At 42.4% G+C, this 22,750-nt stretch overlaps 1 protein-coding gene across 1 annotated transcript; it reads left to right on the forward strand.

The window, feature by feature from the left end:
• The first annotated feature begins 15,572 nt into the window (after positions 1 to 15,572).
• LOC124649894 (small GTPase LIP1-like) lies at positions 15,573 to 19,376 on the forward strand. Its single transcript, XM_047189464.1, has 7 exons — positions 15,573 to 15,943; positions 17,156 to 17,247; positions 17,326 to 17,467; positions 17,941 to 18,245; positions 18,460 to 18,513; positions 18,608 to 18,732; positions 18,922 to 19,376. Exons 1-7 carry the CDS (start codon positions 15,844 to 15,846, stop codon positions 19,115 to 19,117), a joined length of 1,014 nt encoding a protein of 337 aa, XP_047045420.1. The 5' UTR covers positions 15,573 to 15,843; the 3' UTR covers positions 19,118 to 19,376.
• Positions 19,377 to 22,750: the final 3,374 nt, after the last annotated feature.

Raw genomic sequence — 22,750 nt, forward strand, 5'->3', positions numbered from 1 at the left:
GGGAAACTTAATATTATTAAGATGCATATAACCATGTTTCCCTCTCTCATAATAACTTTCAGTAGCATCATGAACAAACTCAACAATATAACTATCACATGAAACATTCTTATCATGAGCGACATGCATAAAATTATTACTCTCCACATAAGCATAGTCATTACTATTAATTGTAGTGGGAGCAAATTCAATAAAATAGCTATCATTATTATTCTCATCACCATAATCATCATATATAGGAGGCATATTGTAATCATAATTAATTTTCTCCTCAATAGTAGGTGGACTGAAAATATGATAGTCATCATTGTAATCATCATATATAGGAGGTAAAGTATCATCAAAGTAAATTTTCTCCTCCATGCTTGGGGGACTAAAAATATCATGCTCATCAAAACTAGCTTCCCCAAGCTTAGAATTTTCCATAGCATTAGCAGCAATGGTGTTCAAAGCATTCATACTAATAACATTGCCATTATTATGCATATAGAGTTCCATAGGTTTTTTAATTTTCTCTTCAAACACCTCATGTCCTAACTCAAGATAAATACTATAAAGATCTCTAATATTTTTGTTGTTTTCCATTAAGCCTAACTAGTGAAAACAAGAAACAAAAAGATGCAATTGCAGGATCTAAAGGAAATAGCTTCGAGCACTCACACACCGGCAACAGTGCTAGGAAATAGCTTAGTAGTCGGAGGATGTGAATACCTTTTACCTTACCTCCCCGGCAACGGCGCCAGAAAATAGCTTGATGTCTACGCACGCTTCTATTCCCGTAGACAGTGTTGGGCCTCCAAGAGCGAGAGGTTTGTAGAACGAGCAACAAGTTTCCCTTAAGTGAATCACCCAAGGTTTATCGAACTCAGGGAGGTAGAGGTCAAAGATATCCCTCTCAAGCAACCCTGCAATTACGATACAAGAAGTCTCTTGTGTCCCCAACACACCTAATACACTTGTCAGATGTATAGGTGCACTAGTTCGGCGAAGAGATAGTAAGATGCCAGTGATATGGATGTATATGAGCGGTAATAACAATCTGAAATAAATATGGCAGCGAGTAAACATGCAGTAGAACAGTAAATAAACGGAGTTTCGATGCTTAGAAACAAGGCCTAGAGATTATACTTTCACTAGTGGACACTCTCAACAATGATCACATAAATAAATAACTTCTCCTCTCTTGTGCTACTTTCTAACACTCTCTTGTTGGATAATAAACACCATTCATTGTGTAGGGCTACAAGAGCACCCTCAAGCCGGAGTAAACAAGCTCCACAACATTCGGAGTTCATATTTAAGTAACCTCTAGAGTGCATAATAGACCATTGAAATTTAGACCGAGTACTAACATAGCATACACACTATCAACAATAGCTATGAAAGGGGGAATAGATCGCATCAATACTATCATAGTAATAGTTAACTTCATAATCTACAAGAGATTACAATCATAACCTACGCCAAGTACTACATGATGCACACACTGTCAACATTACATCATGGAGGAGGAATAGACTACTTTAATAACATCACTAGAGTAGCACATAGATTAATAGTGATACAAAGCTCATGATCACATAAAGATCACACCATGGGAGAGAGAGATGAACCACATAGCTACCGGTAGAGCCCTTAGCCTCAAGGGAGAACTACTCCCTCCTCATCATAGGAGACAGCATCGGCGATGGAGATGGCGGTGGTGTCGATGGAGATGGCTTCCGGGGGCAATTCCCCGTCCCGGCAGCGTGCCGGAACAGAGACTTCTGTCCCCCGAACTTGACTTCGCGATGGCGGCGGCTCTGGAACTTTTCTCGTTCGTGGCTTATCTCCTTAGGGTTTTCGCGACGGAGAGGCTTTGTAGGCGGAAGGGCAGCCTCGGAGGGGTCCTGGGGACCCACACCATAGGGGGGCGCGCCCCCCCCTTGGCCGCGCCGCCATGTGGGGTGGGGCCCCCTTGGCTCCCCTCAGGCCCCTCTTCGGTGCTCTGGAAGCTTCCGTGAAATATAAGATCGTGGGTGTTGATTTCGTCCAATTCCGAGAATATTTCCTTTGTAGGATTTCTGAAACCAAAAACAGCAGAAAACGAGAACTGGCACTTCGGCATCTTGTTAATAGGTTAGTTCCGGAAAATGCATCAAAACGATATAAAGTGTGAACAAAACATGTAGGTATTGTCATAAAACTAGCATGGAACATCAGAAATTATAGATACGTTGGAGACGTATCATTGGCTGCAGATAAGAAAGAATATAATATTAGTAATAATGCATCATAATAGAGATAATAAAGAATTATCGCACTAAAAGATATTATTGTTTTACTCTCAAGCGAATATACACCATATTTTTAGAGAATACTTTACTAATCCTATTTGACTCCTAACGTTCTGTCTCATTTACTAGGTTCCAACCTAAGGTCAAAGCTTTTTCTCTGATACCAACTGTGGTGACCCTGCATATATACCACTGCATGTTGTAGTATGCCAGTCGTTGATATAACATTCACGAAGTACCAATCCGCAAATATTACATCCCTCAGAGTAGTACAACAGAACATAGCGGGTCCATAACTCATTCATTTATTATTACAAGCAACATATACATGTCATCTCGTAGTTCCTCTTGAGTCCTAAGAGGAATACTCCTGGGTTCGAGGTGAACCCGACTCAACTTACAATATAGAAGTCTTACTAGGTTATACATTTATTCTCAACGAGCAGTTAAGTGCTAAGTGTTCGCACTGCTCGGATACTACTACTACTAGGTAGGTCTAAGCGTGTTCTCCTCCGGAACCCTCCCCGGTTCCGTAGACGATGAGGTAGTCAAATCCTTCTATACCTCCGAAGAGGTCTGGTTCTTCATAGCAGATGTCTTCTGCTCCTTCGGGGTCGTTGTTGTCCTCCTCGAGTCGATTCAGACAATCTAAGCAGGGGATTTAAGAGTGGTATGAGTACGAGCGTACTCAACAAGTTCATTATAGAAAAGAGGTGTTTAATGCACTAGCTACGATATCAGACCAGAAAGTCTAATACCAATGCAGGTTTTGATAATCATTTCTTCAAGAGGTTGCTTTTATTCAGAAGAACTATGTCCGTTAGCCTTCACCGGTTTACTAGAACTTCATGGAGTTCCTTTCCGGCAGCGTTCGCAGTTCCAAATCCCGGAACAGGGAGTGACAGGTCACGATTCATTACACTCTGCAGAGGTGTGTTGCTTTACCCATAAGAGATCTTAACCTTGGTGCCAACCGGGCAGCTTTCCCGTCCACACTTACTTTGGTGTGAGGCCCGGTATAAGGTCTAGCCAATCATGTTCCTCCGCTACCTCGAACACCCACCCTTTGTTGCAATTCCGACCTTGGGTCCTCGCCGACCAGCGTATCCAAAGGATACCATCCGACCTCGACTAATATCAGGCATCACGGCCGTCAACCTTCGCCGGTCGTTGCAACCCATCATAGACCGCAATATCGTGGGGACTTAGGACTCCCCAGCCTCACCGCTTGCTCCTCGGGCGACAACTGTACTACGGACAATGCCGTGGGGACTTAGGACTCCCCAGCCTCACCGCTTGCCCCCTTGGATTACAAGTGTACTACGGTAAAGCGCATCCGTTGATGAACGAGAGGTGGAAACACTTTTGACTACTCTGTCCCACTCCAGGTCTTATGGTTAACACGGTTATTACGGCACAAGAATCATTGGACGACATTTGTTTTTTAATCCTAGATGGATATAAACCCTTGCAATGGAACCTCCACCATATCAACACAATCCATGGTTCCATTGCCCACCACATAGTCATATTCATAGTTATGAAAATAGTGGTTTTTCTTTTTATGCAATAGTGATAAACATAGTACTTTGCAAGTAATTTGGTAAAAATACTCAGATGACATGAGCAAGTGATGAACTTGCACTGAACACCGCAAAGTGTTGCAGTTGGATGGTGTGGACTGACCCTTGTCCTCTGTTGCTGAAAAATAGCATCATTGTCCGATAAGGGCAATGGTTAAAGAAGCAATTATGCATGCTTTCCATTTTTAGGGTTTGTTCCCCCTTTTCCGATGCTTATCATTTTATGTAAGAGGTGAATACTAAGAATGATTTAGGGATACTCTGTTTAGGGTAAAATACTACCTTGAAATGTTGTCAAGGTGTTTTTTTAAAGTGCAAAAGAATTTATGGACTTATTTTCATTATTGAAAATATAAAGTGTGAATTAAATGATTATTATAATCATCAAATTAGGACTTAATCTTAGTTGTCTTCAAAAATTACTTTTTATATTATATTCTGATAGAGAATTTTATGCTGAGCAGTTTTCATATTTTTAATTATTTTTTAGAGCTCTTATTCATTTTATATTTAATTTCCAAGTTTCCGGTTTAATAGAATTTGTGAAATGACTAAAGTGCCCCTGGACCCACCTATCAGGGTGGCCCAGCGGGTTAGGTCGAACCCGAGCCGCCTGTCCGGCTCGGTCGGACTCACTCGTCCCCTTCCTCGCTCGCTCGCGCAAACCCTAACTCCTCCCAAGCTCTGGCGACTCGCGTCGCCGTCGCCTTCGCCGAATTTCTCCGGCCGCCTCCGGCCATCGCCGGCGGTGAGATGGGGCGCATCTGAACCGCCTCTCGACGGTGCACCAGATCCACCGCGTCGATCTGGTCCTCGTCGCCTCCTCTTCTTGCCCCCAACTCGTCTGCTCGCAAGGCCGTGGTGATCCGCGGCGATTCGTCACCCACCGGCGATCCTGGCGCCGTAGCGCCGCCGTGGTGTTGCAGGCATTGTGGCGAGGTGGTGCCTGGCTCGGCTTGGCCTGGCGCCGCCGTTCGCCCGGCATGTGCCGCCGTGCCGCCATGGCCGTGCTTCTCTCCGCTTCACCTGCAAGTTCTCCCCTCCTCCTTCTTCCTCTACTCTGCCTCCTCGCTGAGCTGCGGCTGATCCTTCCTAGGAGAAGGCCATGCCTTGCTGCTGCTGCTCTACTGGCCGTTGTTGCTGTGCTTGCTATTGTTGTGTGCATGTTGCTGGCTCTCTGTTGCTGCCATGGTTGCTAGCTATTGCTGAGGCTCTATTTGCTCTCCTTATGTTGCTATACTCCCCATGCTCTAGCCTATGCTATGTTGGTGTGCTTCTCCCACTGGATTATGGATATGTGCTTACCTTATGTGTTGCTGTGGCTCATGAGCACTTGCTCATGGGCATTCTAGGATGCTCCTGCTAAGCTAGCTTGATCATGGGCTTGCTACTGGTACTGTGCTCTTGTTGTGTAACCATCTATCTGCCCCTGGCTTGATTTCTGTGATGAATCCTTGCATTATTGCAAGTGCCAGTGCCTCTATGTGTTGTACATTGAGCTCTAGCTCATGGTAGGGCTTTACTAGGCTGGTCTGTTATCTAGCTACGTCATTTCTTTGCTGATGTGCTTCTGGATACAATTATAAACTTGTTTATATGATTATCTGTGAAGCAATTCATTATGAGATGTGGCTGTTTAATTCATATTGTCAATGTAATGGTACTGTGCTAGGTTCTAGCATGCCTTAGCATGCCCTGGCATGCTCGTCATGCCCTAGCAAGTTCCCGATGATCATATGATCATCGGTTGCTTGTAAAGGCTGCTGTGTTATGACTGTGCCTCACTGCTACTCCTCCTTGTGTCCGTGTGACACCAAAATCTGTACTGGTGCTTGCTTTTGCTTGCTCAAGCAACTGTTGATGCTTGCAATGATCCCTTGGCTCATATGCAAGGTGCTGGTGCTTTGATTACTTATGTAATTCATTTATCTGTATTACCTTGCTTTACTAAATGGATAAGTGATGTGAACTGCTTTGCAGTAATGATCATTTCATTAAATTTGGCAGGGCTAGAATGATTCCAACCTTTGGTTGGGTACCCTAGCCCTCCTTTGAACCCTTCTGGGTGATGATAGTTTTGCTTGGCTGTAATTTCTTGTGGTTGAGGTGACCCTAGCAGTAGCTACCTGCTATTCCAGGGTAGCTCCCCTCTCTGTGGCTTGTGTTGGCTTGGTGAATGCATTACTGGTTAATTCCTTTTTGGATTGCCAGTGGTCTTTTATGTTGACAAACATGAATAGACATCATATTGTCTATCTGTCTGATGGTGTGCTAGGTTTTAGGTGCTAGGTGACTTTGGCTGGATAGATAGGATCATTTCCTTGCTGGATTGCCTTGGTTATGCCATTGTTTTGGTCTAACCAGTGTTCCCGTGGTGATTTCCTATAGGCTTCACCCATATTTGCTTGCACCAACTGACTTGGTAGCCAGATGATGACACAAACAGGGTACTCACACCCTATGGCTTGTGTGTGTTTGATGCACATGCTTATTTATGAGCAAAACAAATGCTTGCTCATGATTCTCTGTGTATACCTCACTCCAACTCCTAGAATGAGTGTTGATGTAGAGGATTTGCTTCAGGTTGGATTTATGTGCTTGCCCTGCTCCTCCTGGCTTGCTGGTGATGCTTGGTTTGCTTCTGTTGGTGATTGGAATAGGTTGAACAGCTGTGGTTGTTCTTCCTGTTCTTGCTGTTCTTGGTGTTCTTACCCTGGTGATGCTTGTCGATGAAATGGCTAGGGTTTGGCTGTGAAAAGTTTATATATGCCCCTCTCCTTGCCTCTTTGGTTGACAACAGGGTCTGGCACCATTTTGGTGACTCCCCTGGTTGTGTGTGCTGGTGGGCATGCACACTGCCTTGTGAGCTGCCTGTGTGGTTCCTTGTTGGGACTTGGTCCATTTGGTGGATCAGCTCGGCTGATCTTGATAATATCCTCTCCAGTTCATTATTTCTTTGCTAACCTGCCAAGTGGCAATGCCACTTGGCATAATCCATTGTTTGTTTTGTGTGTGTGCAGGGATCAAGAGTTGATCAATATGAAGATCAAGATCATCTTGCACAAGCATTTTATGAAGATTACTTGTGTAGTTTAGGATAGAACATTTACTTGTAATTTTCCTTTTCCTTTTTCCATTTATTCAATTCTTGTAATGTGTTGTAAATTCATAATTCAATTCTGGATATTGTAATTGACATTGTATCTTGTGTGATTATCAATAAAGCTCCAATTTTCCTTAACGAGCTTTATATAATAGATGTACTATTTATATACTTGATTATTTATATTTGTTTAATGAATTACCTCAATTTGAATTATGAAATAGTCATGTGATGTTTGAATTTCAAATTCAACTCAAGTTGTTTGAATTCAATCATGCAACTTAATATTTGTGATGAACTATTCCCCTCTCTTCTCAAAAACCCTAATTGAACTAATTGAGGTGCAAGTTTATCGCACTCTCGAAACCCTAACCCTGTAAGGTGTCGAGAGAGAAACTTGTCCCCCTTCGATGCAGTTTTCTTTTAAAAGCGCGAAATTTCCCCAGAATTTACGATGCAATGCACATCGCTTTCTAAAATCTACCCCTCGATCGTCTCTAAACCTGGGACATTACATAAGGTAAAAGGTATTCACATCCTCCGACTACTAAGCTATTTCCTAGCACTGTTGCCGGTGTGTGAGTGCTCGAAGTTATTTCCTTTAGATTCTGCAATTGCATCTTTTTGTTTCTTGTTTTTATTTTTCACTAGTTAGGCATAATGGAAAACAACAAAAAAATTAGTGAGCTTTTTAATCTTTTTCCTGAGTTAAGGCATGAATTGTTTAATGCGAAAATTAAAAAACCTATGGAACCTTATTTGCATGCTAGTAGCAATGTTATTAGTATAAACGCAATTACTGCTAATGCTATGGAAAAGTCTAAGCTTGGGGAAGCTAGTTTATATAAAAATAATATTTTTTGCTCCTCGAGCTTTGGAAGAAGTATTTTGCCTTGATAATGCTTTGTCTCCAATATGTGGTGATTCGAATGATGCTTGTGATATTCCAAATCCACCTACCGAAAGTATTCCCTTCAAGATACCTACGAAAATTGTTGAACTTGCTATGAACAATTGCTATTTTGGAGATGGGACTGTCCATCCTAGTGATCATTTACTCTTTATACATGAATTATGCGAGTTGTTCGAGAGTGCAGGTATTTCAAAGGACCAAGTTAAGAGGAAGCTATTCTCTATATCTCCGAAGGGCGAGCTACGGAATGGTATAAGATGCTCGAAGAATGGTCGATCTATTGGTTGGGAGGAAATTGTACCTGTCTTTTATTCTAAATTTTATCCTCCTCATGAAGTGCATGTTGATAGGAATTACATTTATAACTTTTATCCTCGTGATGGAGAGAGTATTTCCCAAGCATGGGGGAGATTGAAGTCACTAATGCTCAAATGTCCCATTCATGAGCTCCCCTAATGTTATTATTAATAATTTTTATGCAAGGCTTTCAGGACACCACAAGGACTATCTAGATGCCTGTTTGGAGGGATCTTTCACAAGCAAGGAGGTTGAAGCTAGATGGGATCTTCTTGAAAGAATTCAAAGCAATACTGAAGATTGGGAAAACGACAAGGGTAAAGAATCAGGTATAAACTACGAGTATGATTGCATTAAGTCTTTCGCTCAAACTGCTGATTTTCAAGAGCTTAGTGCTAAATATGGTCTTGATCCTCAAATTATGGTCGATTGCTATAGAGCCTTTGCTTCTCATATTAATGTTCCTAAAGAAAATTGGTACATGTATCATGAACCTTTTAAAGACATCGCATGAAGGATGAAACTGTTATTAATGATTGTAATGAACATGCTCAAACTTCGAAAATGCTATTTCCTATAAGCATGTTAATTTTTGTGGAGTTCATAGACCTTGTGAAAAGAATAAAATTGAAGAAGAATATTGTATCCATCACAGGAATGAAAAAACTAGAAAGTGGTCTAGGGCTCTAGATGATCTTGGTGAAAAAGTTTGTGCCCTCTATCCTTTTATTTGTGAACTTTGCCATAGAGTGGGTCATTTTAATTTTCAATGCTCCTCCAATGATAATTCGAACCTCATGAGTGCTGCAATTTGTATTGTGATGATGAAATCACTCCTAATCAGCATGATGAACTTACATTATTTTTGGAGTGTGAAGAGTTATTGAGAAAAACTTCTTTGGTGGATATGAGTGCTCTTGATATTAATAGTGTCCTGCATGGGTGTCTTTCTTATTGCATTGATAATTGCCATACAAATACTTACATACAAAATATTATAGAGGATGACACTTTGCCAAAATATGATAGGACCGCTGTGTGTTTTGAACTTATTAATGAAAGAGAGGTATCCTCCCAAGTTTCTTCTATTGTTTCTAATAAACCAGGTTATGTGGAGAAGCTTCCTTTCAAGCCTCTCCCTCCTAAAGGGGAAAAGAAGAAGAAGAAGAAGGGAACGAAGAAGAAGAAGAAGAAGAGGGGGAATAAAAAGAAAGAGGTAACGACATATCCCCGCATGTACGAGATAACGATAGGTAACCGTAAGTATGTCGCTCCTAATGATTATTATGATAATGAATCTGAGTACAATGATCTTCCTATGCCCTTTACCTACATTAGTGATCATGATTTAGAAGAGCACACTACTTTTGATATTGAAGATCTCTGGGACACTAATTCTGAAAATGATGATGTTAATAATTGCCATAGTATTAGTACTATCCATGTTTTTCCCCATAATGATATAGAAAGCTCTAAGCTTGGGGATGATATCCTTGAAAATCCTTTTGCTACTGATGATTATATGTTTGATACATCTCCTTCTAGTAACAATGATGGTATGTTTACAGATGAACACATTGTGGAAGATAACTATTCTATTTCTTATGATGACACTAAGCCTCCAGTCTTTGACAATTATTATAAAGAATACTATGACATAGGTTATAATTACCGTCATCCTCATGAAACTTGTCATAGTTATGGAGGGATTACCCAAAACCATCTCTCTAATATACAGCTTGTCTATCATATTCAAGTTCGTTATGGTGATTGTGATATTTTCAGTCCATCTACTATTGAGGATAAAATTAATTATGATTACAATATGCCTCCTATATATGATGATTATGGTGATGAGAATAATAATGATATCTATTTTATTGAATTTGCTCCCACTACAATTAATAGTAATGACTATGCTTATGTGGAGAGTAATAATTTTATGCATGTAGCTCATGATAAGAATGTTTCATGTGATAGTTATATTGTTGAGTTTGTTCATGATGCTACTGAAAATCTTTATGAGAGAGGACAATATGGTTGTAGGGATTTTCATGTTACTAAAACACCTCTATTTTTGCTGAAAATCTTGAAGTTGCGCTTGTCTTGTTTTCCTATGCTTATTGCATTATGCTTACATGACTTGTTTATTTACAAGATTCCTTTTCATAGGAAGTGGGTTAGACTTAAAAGTGTTTCTTATTTGCTTTTGATGCTCTCTTTTGCTTCAACTCTTATTTCTTGCGAGAGCATCATTAAAATTACTAAGCCCATCTTAATGGCTATAAAGAAAGCACTTCTTAGGAGATAACCCATGTTTTTATTTTTTGCTACTGTTTTGTTGTGTCTTAGAAGTTGTTACTACTGTAGCAACCTCTTCTTATCATGTTTATTTCGTTTTTGTGCCAAGTAAAGTCTTTGATAGAAGGTTGATACTAGATTTGGATTTCTGCGGAGAAACAGATTTTTAGCTGTCACGAATTTGAGCTGTTCTCTCTGTAGGAGAATCTAAAAATTCTGCAAAAATTCATGAGTGATCCTCAGATATGTACGCAACTTTCATTCAATTTGAGCTTCTTCATCTGAGCATGTTAAGTGCCTCGAAAAAATTCGTCTTTACGGACTGTTCTGTTTTGACAGATTCTGCCTTTTATTTCACATTGCCTCTTTTACTGTGTTTGAGTGGATTTCTTTGCTCCATTAAATTTCAGTAGCCTTGGGTAATGTCCAGAAGTGTTGGGAATGATTTTGTCCTTGCTGAACATGTGAATTTTTGATTATGCACTAACCCTCTAATGAGATTGTTTTGAGTTTGGTGTGAAGGAAGTTTTCAAGGATCAAGAGAGGAGGATGATATAATATGATCAAGGAGAGTGAAAAGTCTAAGCTTGGGGATGCCACCGTGGTTCATCCCTGCATATTTTAAGAAGACTCAAGCATGTAAGCTTGGGGATGCCCAAGGCATCCCCTTCTTCATCAACAACTTATCAGGTCACCTCTAGTGAAACTATATTTTTATTACGTCACATCTTATGTACTTTATTTGGAGCGTCCGTGTGCTTTTATTTTTGTTTGTGCTATAATAAATTCGGATCCTAGCATTCCTTGTGTGGGAGAGAGACACGCTCCGCTTTTTCATATTGAACACTGGTGTTCTTAGTTTTACTTTTAATGTTCATGGCGAAAGTTGAATGCCGCTTCATTTATTGCTATTTGGTTGGAAACAGAAAATGCTTCATGTGGTATTTGGTATATTGTCTTGAATAATTTGATACTTGGCAATTGTTTTGAGCTCTCAAGTAGATCATGTTTAAGCTCTTGCATCATGTGGTTTAAACCTATTAGTGGAGAACTACGGTAGAGCTTGTTGAAATTTGGTTTGCATGATTGGTCTCTCTAAAGTCTAGATATTTTCTGGTAAAAGTGTTTGAGCAACAAGGAAGCCAGTGTAGAGTCTTATAATGCTTGCAATATGTTCTTATGTAAGTTTTGCTGTACTGGTTCATACTTGTGTTTGCTTCAAACAACCTTGCTAGACAAATCCTTGTACTGAGAGGGAATGCTTCTCGTGCATCCAAAACCTTGAGCCAAAACTTATGCCATTTGTGTCCACCATAACTACCTACTATGTGGTATTTTTCTGCCATTCCAAAGTAAATTGCTTGTGTGCTACTTTAAAAAATTCACTCATGGTCTTTGCAATACATAGCTCATGGGAAAGTAGCCAAAAAAACTATTGTAGTAAAGAATATGTCGCTTATGTATCTTAGTTCTTATAAGTTGCTTGTTGAGCGGTAACCATGTTTCTGGGGACGCCATCAACCTGTCACACCTTTGTTGAATATCATGTGAGTTGCTATGCATGTTCGTCTTGTCTGAAGTAAGGGAGATTTGACATGAGTTAAATGGTTTGAGTATGCATATTGTTAGAGAAGAACATTGCGCCGCCAACCAAAGCCATGTATCATGGTGGAAGTTTCAGCTTGGACATTAATCATCAAATCTCTTATGAGAATATTATCTGTTGTTGAATGCTTAAAGCATAAAAGAGGAGTCCATTATCTGTTTTCTATGTTGTCCCGATATGGATGTCCTCAAGTTGAGATCTATCAAAATCGAGAAATCAAATGCGATTTATCTCCTTGGACCTTTGTACAAGTGGCATAGAGGTACCCCTTTGTGACACTTGGTTGAAACATATGTAATGCAATGATAATCCATGGAAATCCGAGCTAATTAGGACAAGGTGCGGGCACTATTAGTATTCGATGCATGAGGCTTGCAACTTATAGGAAGTTTTATACATAACCCATATGAATTATTACTACCGTTGACACAATTGTTTCCATGTTTTCAAAATAAAAAGCTCTAGCACATGAGTAATCCCTGCTTCCCTCTGCGAAGGGCCTTTCTTTTACTTTATGTTGAGTCGGTTTACCTACTTCTTTCTATCTTAGAAGCAAACACTTGTGTCAACTCGTGTGCATTGATTCTTACATACTTGATTATTTGCACTCATCATATTACTTTGTGTTGACAATTATCCATGAGATATACATGTTGAAAGTTGAAAGCAACTGCATGAAACTTAAATCTTCCTTTGTGTTGCTTCAAAACCTTCTATTAAGAATCTATTGCTTTATGAGTTAACTCTTATGCAAGACTTGTTGATGCTTGTCTTGAAAGTACTATTCATGAAAAGTCTTTGCTATATGGTTCAGCTTGTTTAGTCATTATCTATTTGTTAACAAACTATAGACCATTGCTTTGAATCACTTCATTCATCTCATATGCTTTACAATAGTATTGATCAAGATTATGATGGTAGCATGTCACTTCAGAAATTATCCTTTTTATCGTTTACCTACTCGAGGGCGAGTAGGAACTAAGCTTGGCGATGCTTGATACGTCTCAAACGTATCTATAATTTCTTATGTTCCATGCTAGTTTTATGACAATACTCACATGTTTTATATACACTTTATATCATTTTTATGCATTTTCCGGTACTAACCTATTAACAAGATGCCGAAGCGCCAGTTCCTGTTTTATGCTATTTTTGGTTTCAGAAATCCTACACAGAAAATATTCTCGGAATTGGATGAAACAAAAGCCCACGGTCTTATTTTCCACGGAGTCTTCCAGGACACCGAAGAGGAGACGAAGAGGGGCCACGAGGCGGCCACACCATAGGGGGTGCGGCCCCACCCCTGGCCGCGCTGCAATATGGGGTGGGCCCCTCGGGCGTCCCCCGACTCTGCCCCTTCACCTATATATTCCTTCCGTCGCGAAAACCCTAAAATATCAAGTCATATTCCACGAAGAGTTCCGTAGCCGCCGCCATCGCGAAGACAAGTTTCGGGGGACAGAATCTCTGTTCCGGCACGCCACCGGGACGGGGAAGTGCCCCCGGAATCCATCTCCATCGACACCACCGCCATCTTCATCGCCGCTGCTGACTCCCATGATGAGGAGGGAGTAGTTCTCCCCCGAGGCTGAGGGTTCTACCGGTAGCTATGTGGTTCATCTCTCTCTCCCATGGTGTGATCTTTATGTGATCATGAGCTTTGTATCACTATTAATCTATGTGCTACTCTAGTGATGTTATTAAAGTAGTCTATTCCGGCCTCCTCCATGATGTAAAGAGGACAGCGTGTGCATCATGTAGTACTTGGCGTAGGCTATGATTGTAATCTCTTGTGGATTATGAAGTTAACTATTACTATGATAGTATTGATGTGATCTATTCCCCCTTTCATAGCTATTGGTGACAGTGTGTATGCTATGTTAGTACTCGGTCTAAATTGCAACGGTATTATCTTGGATTATGATTTGATGAGGATATCCCTATGAGTGGTGTTTGTCAAGTACTTGATGAACTTTGAGTGGAGCTTTTGTAGCCACTACGTGATGATTAGTGATTCCAATAGGAGAGTAATTCGGAGTAGCACAAGTGAAGAGAAGTTATCTAATTGTCCAATTATGTGATCATTGTTGAGAGTGTCCATTAGTGAAAGTATGATCCCTAGGCCTTGTTTCTAAGCATTGAAACACCGTTTCCAACAAGTTCTCGCTACATGTTCGCTTGCTGCTATTTTTATTTCAGATTGCAATTACTACTTATAATCATCCATATTACTTGTATTTCACTATCTCCTCGCCGAACTAGTGCACCTATACATCTGACAAGTGTATTAGGTGTGTTGGGGACACAAGAGACTTCTTGTATCTTAATTGGAGGGTTGCTTGAGAGGGATATCTTTGACCTCTACCTCCCTGAGTTCGATAAACCTTGGGTGATTCACTTAAGGGAAACTTGCTGCTGTTCTACAAACCTCTGCTCTTGGAGGCCCAACACTGTCTACAGTAATAGAAGCGTGCGTAGACGTCAGCAAGTTGAAGCTAAACTATCCAAAGTGGTACCCATTGAAAGGACGCCTTATAAGGAGCCGCTCCCTTTCCCAATGACAGCGGCAAGGCACATTAGAGGTCAACTCCCTGCATAACAAAAGGAAGAAGAGGTGGAAGAGGTAAGAGCACTAGAGGAAAAATTTAGTAATAAGGAACCTACTTATGAAGTTGCAGATACGGAAGGTGAGGTAACTAAGGAGGGGATTTTAGCTACGTATGCACATTGCAATGTAGTCGAGCTCGACTCCGAAGCTTCACAATTTGTAGAAGCTATGATCAAAGCGAAAAATGTGGGTAAACATGTCCTACCTTGCACTTTTGGTGGATCTTCCTATTATTGCCTTTGTGATATTGGATCAACCATTAATGTTATTCCATATAGATTTTATTTTGGTATCAATTTGTAGAAGCTATGATCAAAGCGAAAAATGTGGGTAAACATGTCCTACCTTGCACTTTTGGTGGATCTTCTTATTATTGCCTTTGTGATATTGGATCAACCATTAATGTTATTCCATATAGATTTTATTTTGGTATCCAAGATGAACTTGAATATTCACAATTAGAAGACAAATATATAACAATAATGCTAGTTGATAAAACTCTTAGAGTCCCTATGGGAGTAATAAGAAATGTACCTATTACGATAGGACCTTACACTTATCCCATTGATTTTTTTATCATTGATATGCTCACTGTTCGATCATTTTCGGAAGAACATTTCTAAACACTATGGATGAGCGTACTATGATTTTGTTTCCCAAAAAATCCGTGCAGTGAAAGATCCTGAATTTGAGACTTTCTACACCAAAAATATTCTTTTAAACGAGGGTATTCGTGTTATAGAAAAATTGGGAAATTTCTACAGCAGTAGAATCGATGCCAAATACCAATCACGACTGTCTGATCCAACGGCTGTGGACTGGCCAGTCTCCGCGGACTGCGGTTGCTTCCGCAGTGGAGTCCATGCGCGAGCGCGACAGAGCAGCGGCAGCAAGCGAGCGAAAAGAAGCCACGGCAGCAAGGGAGGAGTCAGCCGTCGCAGCTCGCCGACCGACCAACCCACCAGCCGCGAGATCGCAGATCCCACCAGCGGCCCTAGTCAGAAAACTTTCTCATCCAAGATCTAGACCCGTTCCTCTCGGATCAATCCATCTATACCGATCGATGCGGCTCCAGCCGCCTCCGGATCCGCGGATCTAGCCGTCTGTGCTGCGGCAGCTCCTGTCGTTGCTCGATTGTTTATTGGAGGGGGAGGGTATGATGTTTTGGAGGGACGGTGGCGCGAGCGGGAGCAGGCGGGAAGTCAACGGCGGGCCGCCGTGTGGCCAGGTGCGTGTCCTCGTCGTCGGCGATTCAGGTCAGCCATTCCTCTCCGGATTCACTGCCAAAAACTCTTGCCCTTCTCCTCTTGCCTAGGATGTGACGAGCTAGGCCAGTGGTACGGAGTGAATCCATGGCTCTTAGTTAGATTTTCTTAGCTCTGTGATGAATTTAAGATCTTTCTAATACATTCAGTAATCAATCGAACATCATTTACTTTTAGGGCCTAGATACACTTGGGTTAATGGATGTTGTTCATGAGGTGTTAAGGTTGCTTCCAACGGAACTTTGTTGTGCCAGATTCTAAATATGGTGTTATGCCTCTAACTGTTGTATGTTTCTTCTGCTTTTAGTTGTATATATTGAATAGATGGACAAACGGCAGCTCCTTTTCACTTTTATGATTTAAACAATGTAATTTCAAACTGCTGAATCTGGGCAGTATTTTTTTTTTCCTTTCCCATCCTTGCTGACCACTGGCATGGTCTCAGATCCTTCTGATTTTCATTTAACAATGGCTAATTTGCAATCCAATTTAGTTATGTGCAGACAACATGTCGAGTTTTCTATAATTAGCTTAAGACTAAATCCATGCAATACTTGGAAAGGAAAATGGTGTCATGACATACTGCCAAATTTCATATTCACCTATATTTTCGCGATAATGTAATAAAGTGAATATAATTGGGATGCCTTTTACAGCACTTGCATGGACCATGCATCACTGTACCAGGAAATGATTTATGGAGACTAATAATGAGTTGGATCTGCATCATGAATTGCCAGGATCTCATTTAAGGACAGCATCGATGACGTGAACAAAGAATAATCAAAGATCTGCATGCGTGGAGTAAAAAACAGTCCCACTTTTAGATCAGAGAGTAGTACATTTTTAAAACCTAACTTCCACCTAAGTTTGCATTTCATCCTTAATTTCGAAAAACCATTTATTTAATTGAGACGCCCCAACTCTCAAAACTGTTCAGTCAATCTTGTCTCGCAAGGTACTTTGGCTGGTGTGGATGTGTCCTCTGTACAATAATAATGTTTTTTCATCGATCTTTGATCATACATATACTGTGTGGACTACTAGATTAGAATAGTCTGGCAAATATTATTTGAAATGACCTAGAGATTTTTAGGCTTGTGCCATTGTCATAAACTTGTAGAGATGTTCAATATTGTTCTTACAAGTTCAATCCTTATTATTTAGTTTTTCCGGAGATGGTCATTTTCCACTGTTTTGCAGGTGTGGGGAAAACTTCATTGATGCATCTCGTTCTGAAAGGTTCTGCAATTTCTCGACCGGCTCAAACAATTGGATGTGCAGTTGATGTTAAAGTAAGCAAAGTAATATGATATGATCGATCCATTGTTTGGCGGTGTATTCATGCTGAAATGTTCACTCAATCGTTTCAGCATATTACTTATGGAAGTCCAGGGAGTTCATCTAATGTCATCAAGGGTGATGCTGAAAGGAACTTCTTTGTTGAACTTTGGGATGTTTCAGGGCATGATCGCTACCGAGATTGCCGTTCACTTTTTTATTCGCAAATTAATGGTACACCTTTCTCTTTACCAACATACTATTATGTCCTTTTCTTTCTAAACAATCAGTTCGGTTATCTGCATGGCATGATATTCATTACGAATAGGTGAATAGTATTTTCTTCTCAACCAGTATTTAAAAAAAAAACTTAGCGTAAAATACACTGAAGAAATTGGCCATTTTGCTACCAGTTGCTCTTCAACTCACAAGTGCAGAACTTCCTGAAATTATATGACTTAAGTTAATTCATTCACTGCTGTTCCCGGTTTAACTAATCTTCTCAACTAGCGAAAGGTGTAAAGATCAGCTTCTTTTATTGTGACTTCTCCAATTATCAAATTAACAAAATTCATTCTTTTGGTTCTATTGTGCCTGATTGATTTTAGATATGTGGTTCGTGTTTCCCTGAGCAAGTAGATACCCCTTTAAAAGAACAGATACTGGTGACTGGTCCTGTATTCACCTCCTCCTTAATTATTCATCAGGTGTCATATTTGTTTATGACCTATCTCAGAGGAAGACGAAAACAAATTTGAGCAAGTGGGCAGTTGAGGTTGCTGAGTCCGGAACATTTTCAGCTCCTCTTGGGTCTGGTGGTCCGGGAGGCCTTCCAGTTCCTTACCTAGTGATCGCTAACAAAGTGGACATTGCTCCAAGAGATGGTAGAAGAGTTAGCAGTGGAAATCTTGTTGATGTTGCTCGTCAATGGGTTGAGAAGCAAGGCCTACTTCCATCCAGTGAAGAACTTCCTCTTGTTGAGAGCTTCCCTGGCAACTCTGGTCTGCTAACGGTATTGTTTTTGTATTAACATGATGTTATTAATATCTTTCATTATTTTGTGCGATGTCTTCACTATTTCCACACAAAAAAACTTGAACTTAATTGATGGACCTCGGCAGTGTGCCTATGGATAAAAATGTTCTACTCTCCTCACATTATGTGTGTACTGGTTGGGGTTGAGGTTTTAGTGCTCTGGGAAATGATTGATTGACCTTTGAATGCAGGCTGCCAAAGATGCAAGATATGACAAAGAAGCTTTGGCCAAGTTCTTCCGTATGGTTTGTGCAAAAGAATAATTGCCCATTTGAGTAGCAAACGAGAATTCTTGCTACATACCATTATGTACTAATGTTGTTCAGATTTCTCTTTCAGTTGATAAGGAGAAGGTATTTCTCAAATGAGCTTCCTGCCCCTAGCCCATGGTCTCTCACTCCTAGAGAGGATACCATTCTTCCTGTAGAAACTGTTAATGACGAAGAGCTGTTCAAAAGGAAAAGGTGAGCATCTGTAGCCTCATGCGTTACTGGCAGTCTGCTAGTGCGCTCGCTGGATCAATATCATCTTTGTAGTTGTCATCTGAAATCTACTTGACTGGAAATACATGGTTAACAAGTACAGTTGTTCTCTTATTTGTTACGTACTTTGCAACTTCTTGTTGAGGCATTAAACTGCGATCCTTTTTTCAGCTATGGTGGACAGAGGTACAAATACAATGGTGTCGTCCCGTTGCCTGCTCAGCGGAACCTAACTCCACCACTCACTCTCTACCCGCAGCAGCCAATGTCTTCTTCCTCAGAGAACTACAGATATCACAGGTTCTCCTCATCGGCGATTCCTGACGCAAGCAGTAGTACGCCAAGCCGACTAGACATCAATTTATGATCCATGGGCTCGGTCACTACTATATACAACTTGCAATGTCGAAGAGGCACACACCGCCTGTGAACTAGTTGAATCCTGAGGACACACATATGCATGCTGGTGGATGTCTTTTTTCCTAACATCTTTGTGGGATCAGTAGTTAGCAATTCTTTTGTATCTTGCCTGTATTTCTTGTACTGGGATTGAAGAGGATACATGTGTTAGATACATGTGTTACATAAAATCAATAGAAGCATTATAGATGACCGTTGTGGCAACTTGTTCTCTGCGTCATGATTTCTGTGGAGTCATTTGTAAAAAGATAATAAGATCCTTGTCCATTTGACTAGCAAACTCCAAGATAAAGAGGTGGTGTTGTAGTCCGTAACTTAAAATAGTTTAAGATCCAACAGAATCAAATTGAAGACAAAATTCTACTTCTGCCACAAAAGCACATAATCTATTTTGTCTGACAGCAGCAAAAATAACAATTTTGAAAGCATATTTAGACTTGCTGATTTTTTTTAGAAAACAATTGGGTAGAAAGAGAACAACCTGATGCTTAGCTGGTAATTTCTTGGGAACTTTTTCAGCTTCCAACTGCGAGGCTGAATAAGTTAGTATAATTTAATTACATGCGTGCTAGTTTTCTTTACATCATACTAACAAGAGTGCTAGCTGGTTAAATACTACACCCATTTCATCCAAAATTCTCAAGATCTTCTATATTGGTTTAACAAACATAGGTGGTAAGCGCCTAGCCAAAAGAGATAATGTGGAAGCAATTGAAAAGAGAGACAATTGGAGTAACACACTTCAGAACAAATACTCTACAAAGTAATGAAATTGTTAGAAATAGGATAGCTTTGATACTAAGCTAACTTCGCAGTTATTAAGATTAGCTTAGGTCCTAAGCTAAGTAGGCAGTTAGTTTTATCCAAACGCTGTAATACCCAAGAGGTGTCTTTGTAACTGTCTTATTGGCGTCTGTTCGGTGGGTATATATACCCCAGCAAATCATCAATGAAAGATTAGTTGATTCTCAATCATTAGTTCTCAAACACCTTATCACGCACTTTGCTCTCCCAAAGAGCGGCAGGCCAAGAAAAGTACTGGTTGTCGACGAGACGGGCGTTGCAGGCACAAACTCCACTCGCTAACAGAGTCACGCGACCGTGGCTCCCTCGCGTCCCGCGGCATGGAGGCGCCCGAGGTCGCGGCTCCTGCAACGCGGTGGCTAGCACTCCTCGGCGCGCAACTCCGGCAAAACGGTCGGCGCGCACGCGACTGGGACGGTGGTGGTTATTTTCGCACGGCGAAGGGGACGACGGCCAACAGCCGGCTCTCCGTGTGACAACGGCCCTCGACCGACTCCTCGCGGTGGACGCAGAGACGGCGTCGAGCGGACGGCGCACCACACGGTTGCCCCACCGGTGCGGGCGCACCCGGCAGCTTTCGGCTCGGCCCTCGCGGCGTCGCGGAGCGCGCGGCCCCGCCTCTCGTCCTCACTCCTACCGGCACGGAGGCGACTCCAATTGATGCCCACAGCCAGCCTGCGGCTGGGCGGCGGAGCTGCAGACCCTGACGAACGGTGCGACCACCGCAGCCGCGGCCGGGCCACGACAGGAGGCACGGCGGTGCCCGAGCCCACGGCTCCCAGCAGCGCTGCGCCTCTTCGGCAGCCGGCTCAACCGGCGGCGTCCTCCGGCGTACACGAACCTACAACGATCGTGGACTCTGTATGAAGCTATCAGCAAACGAATCGATTGATTCATTTCATGCACACAACAATGGAGGAAAACGACGGGAACCTTATCCCTTGGCTTGTTTTACGGTACCTTTTACCACTGCTAATTAGGGAGAGGTATGATTTGAGGCAACGGTCAAGATCAAACGACTTAGATTAGGCCCGGTAACGCAGCAAGACATAATAGAGAAAAAAAATAGTAGTATTCAACCCGGCCCAACATCGAACAAACACCCCGTCCTGCATCCCCGAGCACGCGAGGTCGAGCAGCCAGAATCGCCGCCGCCACGAACGTCCTGCATCGCGTGCGACCCCTGCTGCCACCAGATCGGGTCGGTCCTACATCGCCGGCTAGCGCCGCGCCACCAGGTCGGTCCCGTCGTGCGTCGAGGGCGAGTACCGCCGCTACCAGGTCGGCCTTGTCATGCGTGGTGACGAGCACCGACGCCACCAGGTCGGCCCCGTCGCGCGTTGCCGGTGAGCGACGCGGCCACTAGGTCGACGCAACATTGAGAGACGACATCACCAATCTCGCCGCCAGGTACGTCGGCCCCAAAGCATGAATTATGCCCATTGGCAGATCCTAGTCCGGTTTCTATGCCTTCACAAAATTCAACCACACACATAAGCGATCAACTGAACGGAGCCTCGTCGTCCTGTACTGCCTTCTTCTTTTTTTTTTTTTTTTTTTTTTTTTTGAACAGGGGAAGGCCCAGAAGGGCCTAGCTGCTTTCATTCATGTCGGTGGGGTACAAGTTACAGAGGAATCCAAAGAAAAAGCAAAATACAAAGCAGTCCTCACAAATTGCAAAAAGGACCCTACAGAGATTACAAGAAAAGCAATCGGGCCCAGCCACTCCACCACCGTAACTCGATCTCCTACTCCGGCCACCCTCAGCAGCTCCGGGGACGCAACCACTTGGAGCAGCGAGAGCGTTGAACGCCGGCTGGAAATCATCGAAGGGCCTCCTCCAAGGAGGTTGATCAGATACCTGACGCACCAACAACGTCAAGGCTCGGAGATGCTGCCCGCCAGCACTTTGAGTTGGTCGCTGCAGAAAAGCAACCAAGGATGAACTCCGACGAATTGCAGCACATGATTTCCCCTGATTCCTTCCAGAACTGAATCCCACCATGCCGAACCTCTCAATCCCCTCGCCACCCCGGCAGGCCAGAAGGAGAAGAAGGACAAAGGAACTCCAGCCAAAGAAGAGAATCACCATAGCCCGCTTATTGAAGAAGGCTTCACCAGACCCACCATGCTCGCCCAACTTCCACCTTGAAAGCTTGACGCAGAGCTTCACTAGTGAGCGACCGGCGCTGCGGGAGAGCACCAAGTCGACGAGCCTCCAGTAGTTGGAGAAGACGGCCTTATTGATGGAGATGTCTCGCTCCAGGTTCGTCGCAAGCGACAGCTCCTGCCACCAGAGCAGGCCAACGAAGAAGATGAAGCAGAGAGTGCGCCCGATCCGGCCGATGGGATCCGGCGACCGACTCCAAAACGCCATAAAGGACAATACACAAACACTAAAACTACTAGTATCTACTCTGGCGCTGCTCCATGTCCAGCTCCGGCCGGCTAATCCGGCGGAGAGGGCACCGGAGAGGCCCAACTCACGGTGGAAAACTCTCGATCTACTGTTCCTCACTGAGAGAGGGGAGGGGGAGAAAAGAAGGCCTACTGCCTTCTTCTTGACTACTTGATCCATGATCCCACGCGATGCTACCGCGGTCCTGACGCTGCTACTGCTCTACCGCTTGCCTGGCTACCAGCTGCACACTACCGGACAACACCCTAGTCCTGCAGGATCCAGCGCCCTGCCCCTAGCCAGGTTATGTTCTAATTATTTCATAAGAATTGGGATGTAATTGCTGCACCCCTCCCAAGTTAGGTAATTTAGAATTTT

Source organism: Lolium rigidum, chromosome 4 (assembly GCF_022539505.1).
Source record: "Lolium rigidum isolate FL_2022 chromosome 4, APGP_CSIRO_Lrig_0.1, whole genome shotgun sequence".
Lineage (NCBI taxonomy): Eukaryota > Viridiplantae > Streptophyta > Magnoliopsida > Poales > Poaceae > Lolium > Lolium rigidum.

Coding starts and splice junctions, on each gene's coding strand:
- LOC124649894 (XM_047189464.1), top strand. CDS start 15,844: ATGATGTTTTGGAGGGACGGTGGCGCGAGCGGGAGCAGGCGGGAAGTC. Junction 15,944..17,155: donor CCTCGTCGTCGGCGATTCAG/GTCAGCCATTCC, acceptor ACTGTTTTGCAG/GTGTGGGGAAAACTTCATTG. Junction 17,248..17,325: donor GATGTGCAGTTGATGTTAAA/GTAAGCAAAGTA, acceptor CAATCGTTTCAG/CATATTACTTATGGAAGTCC.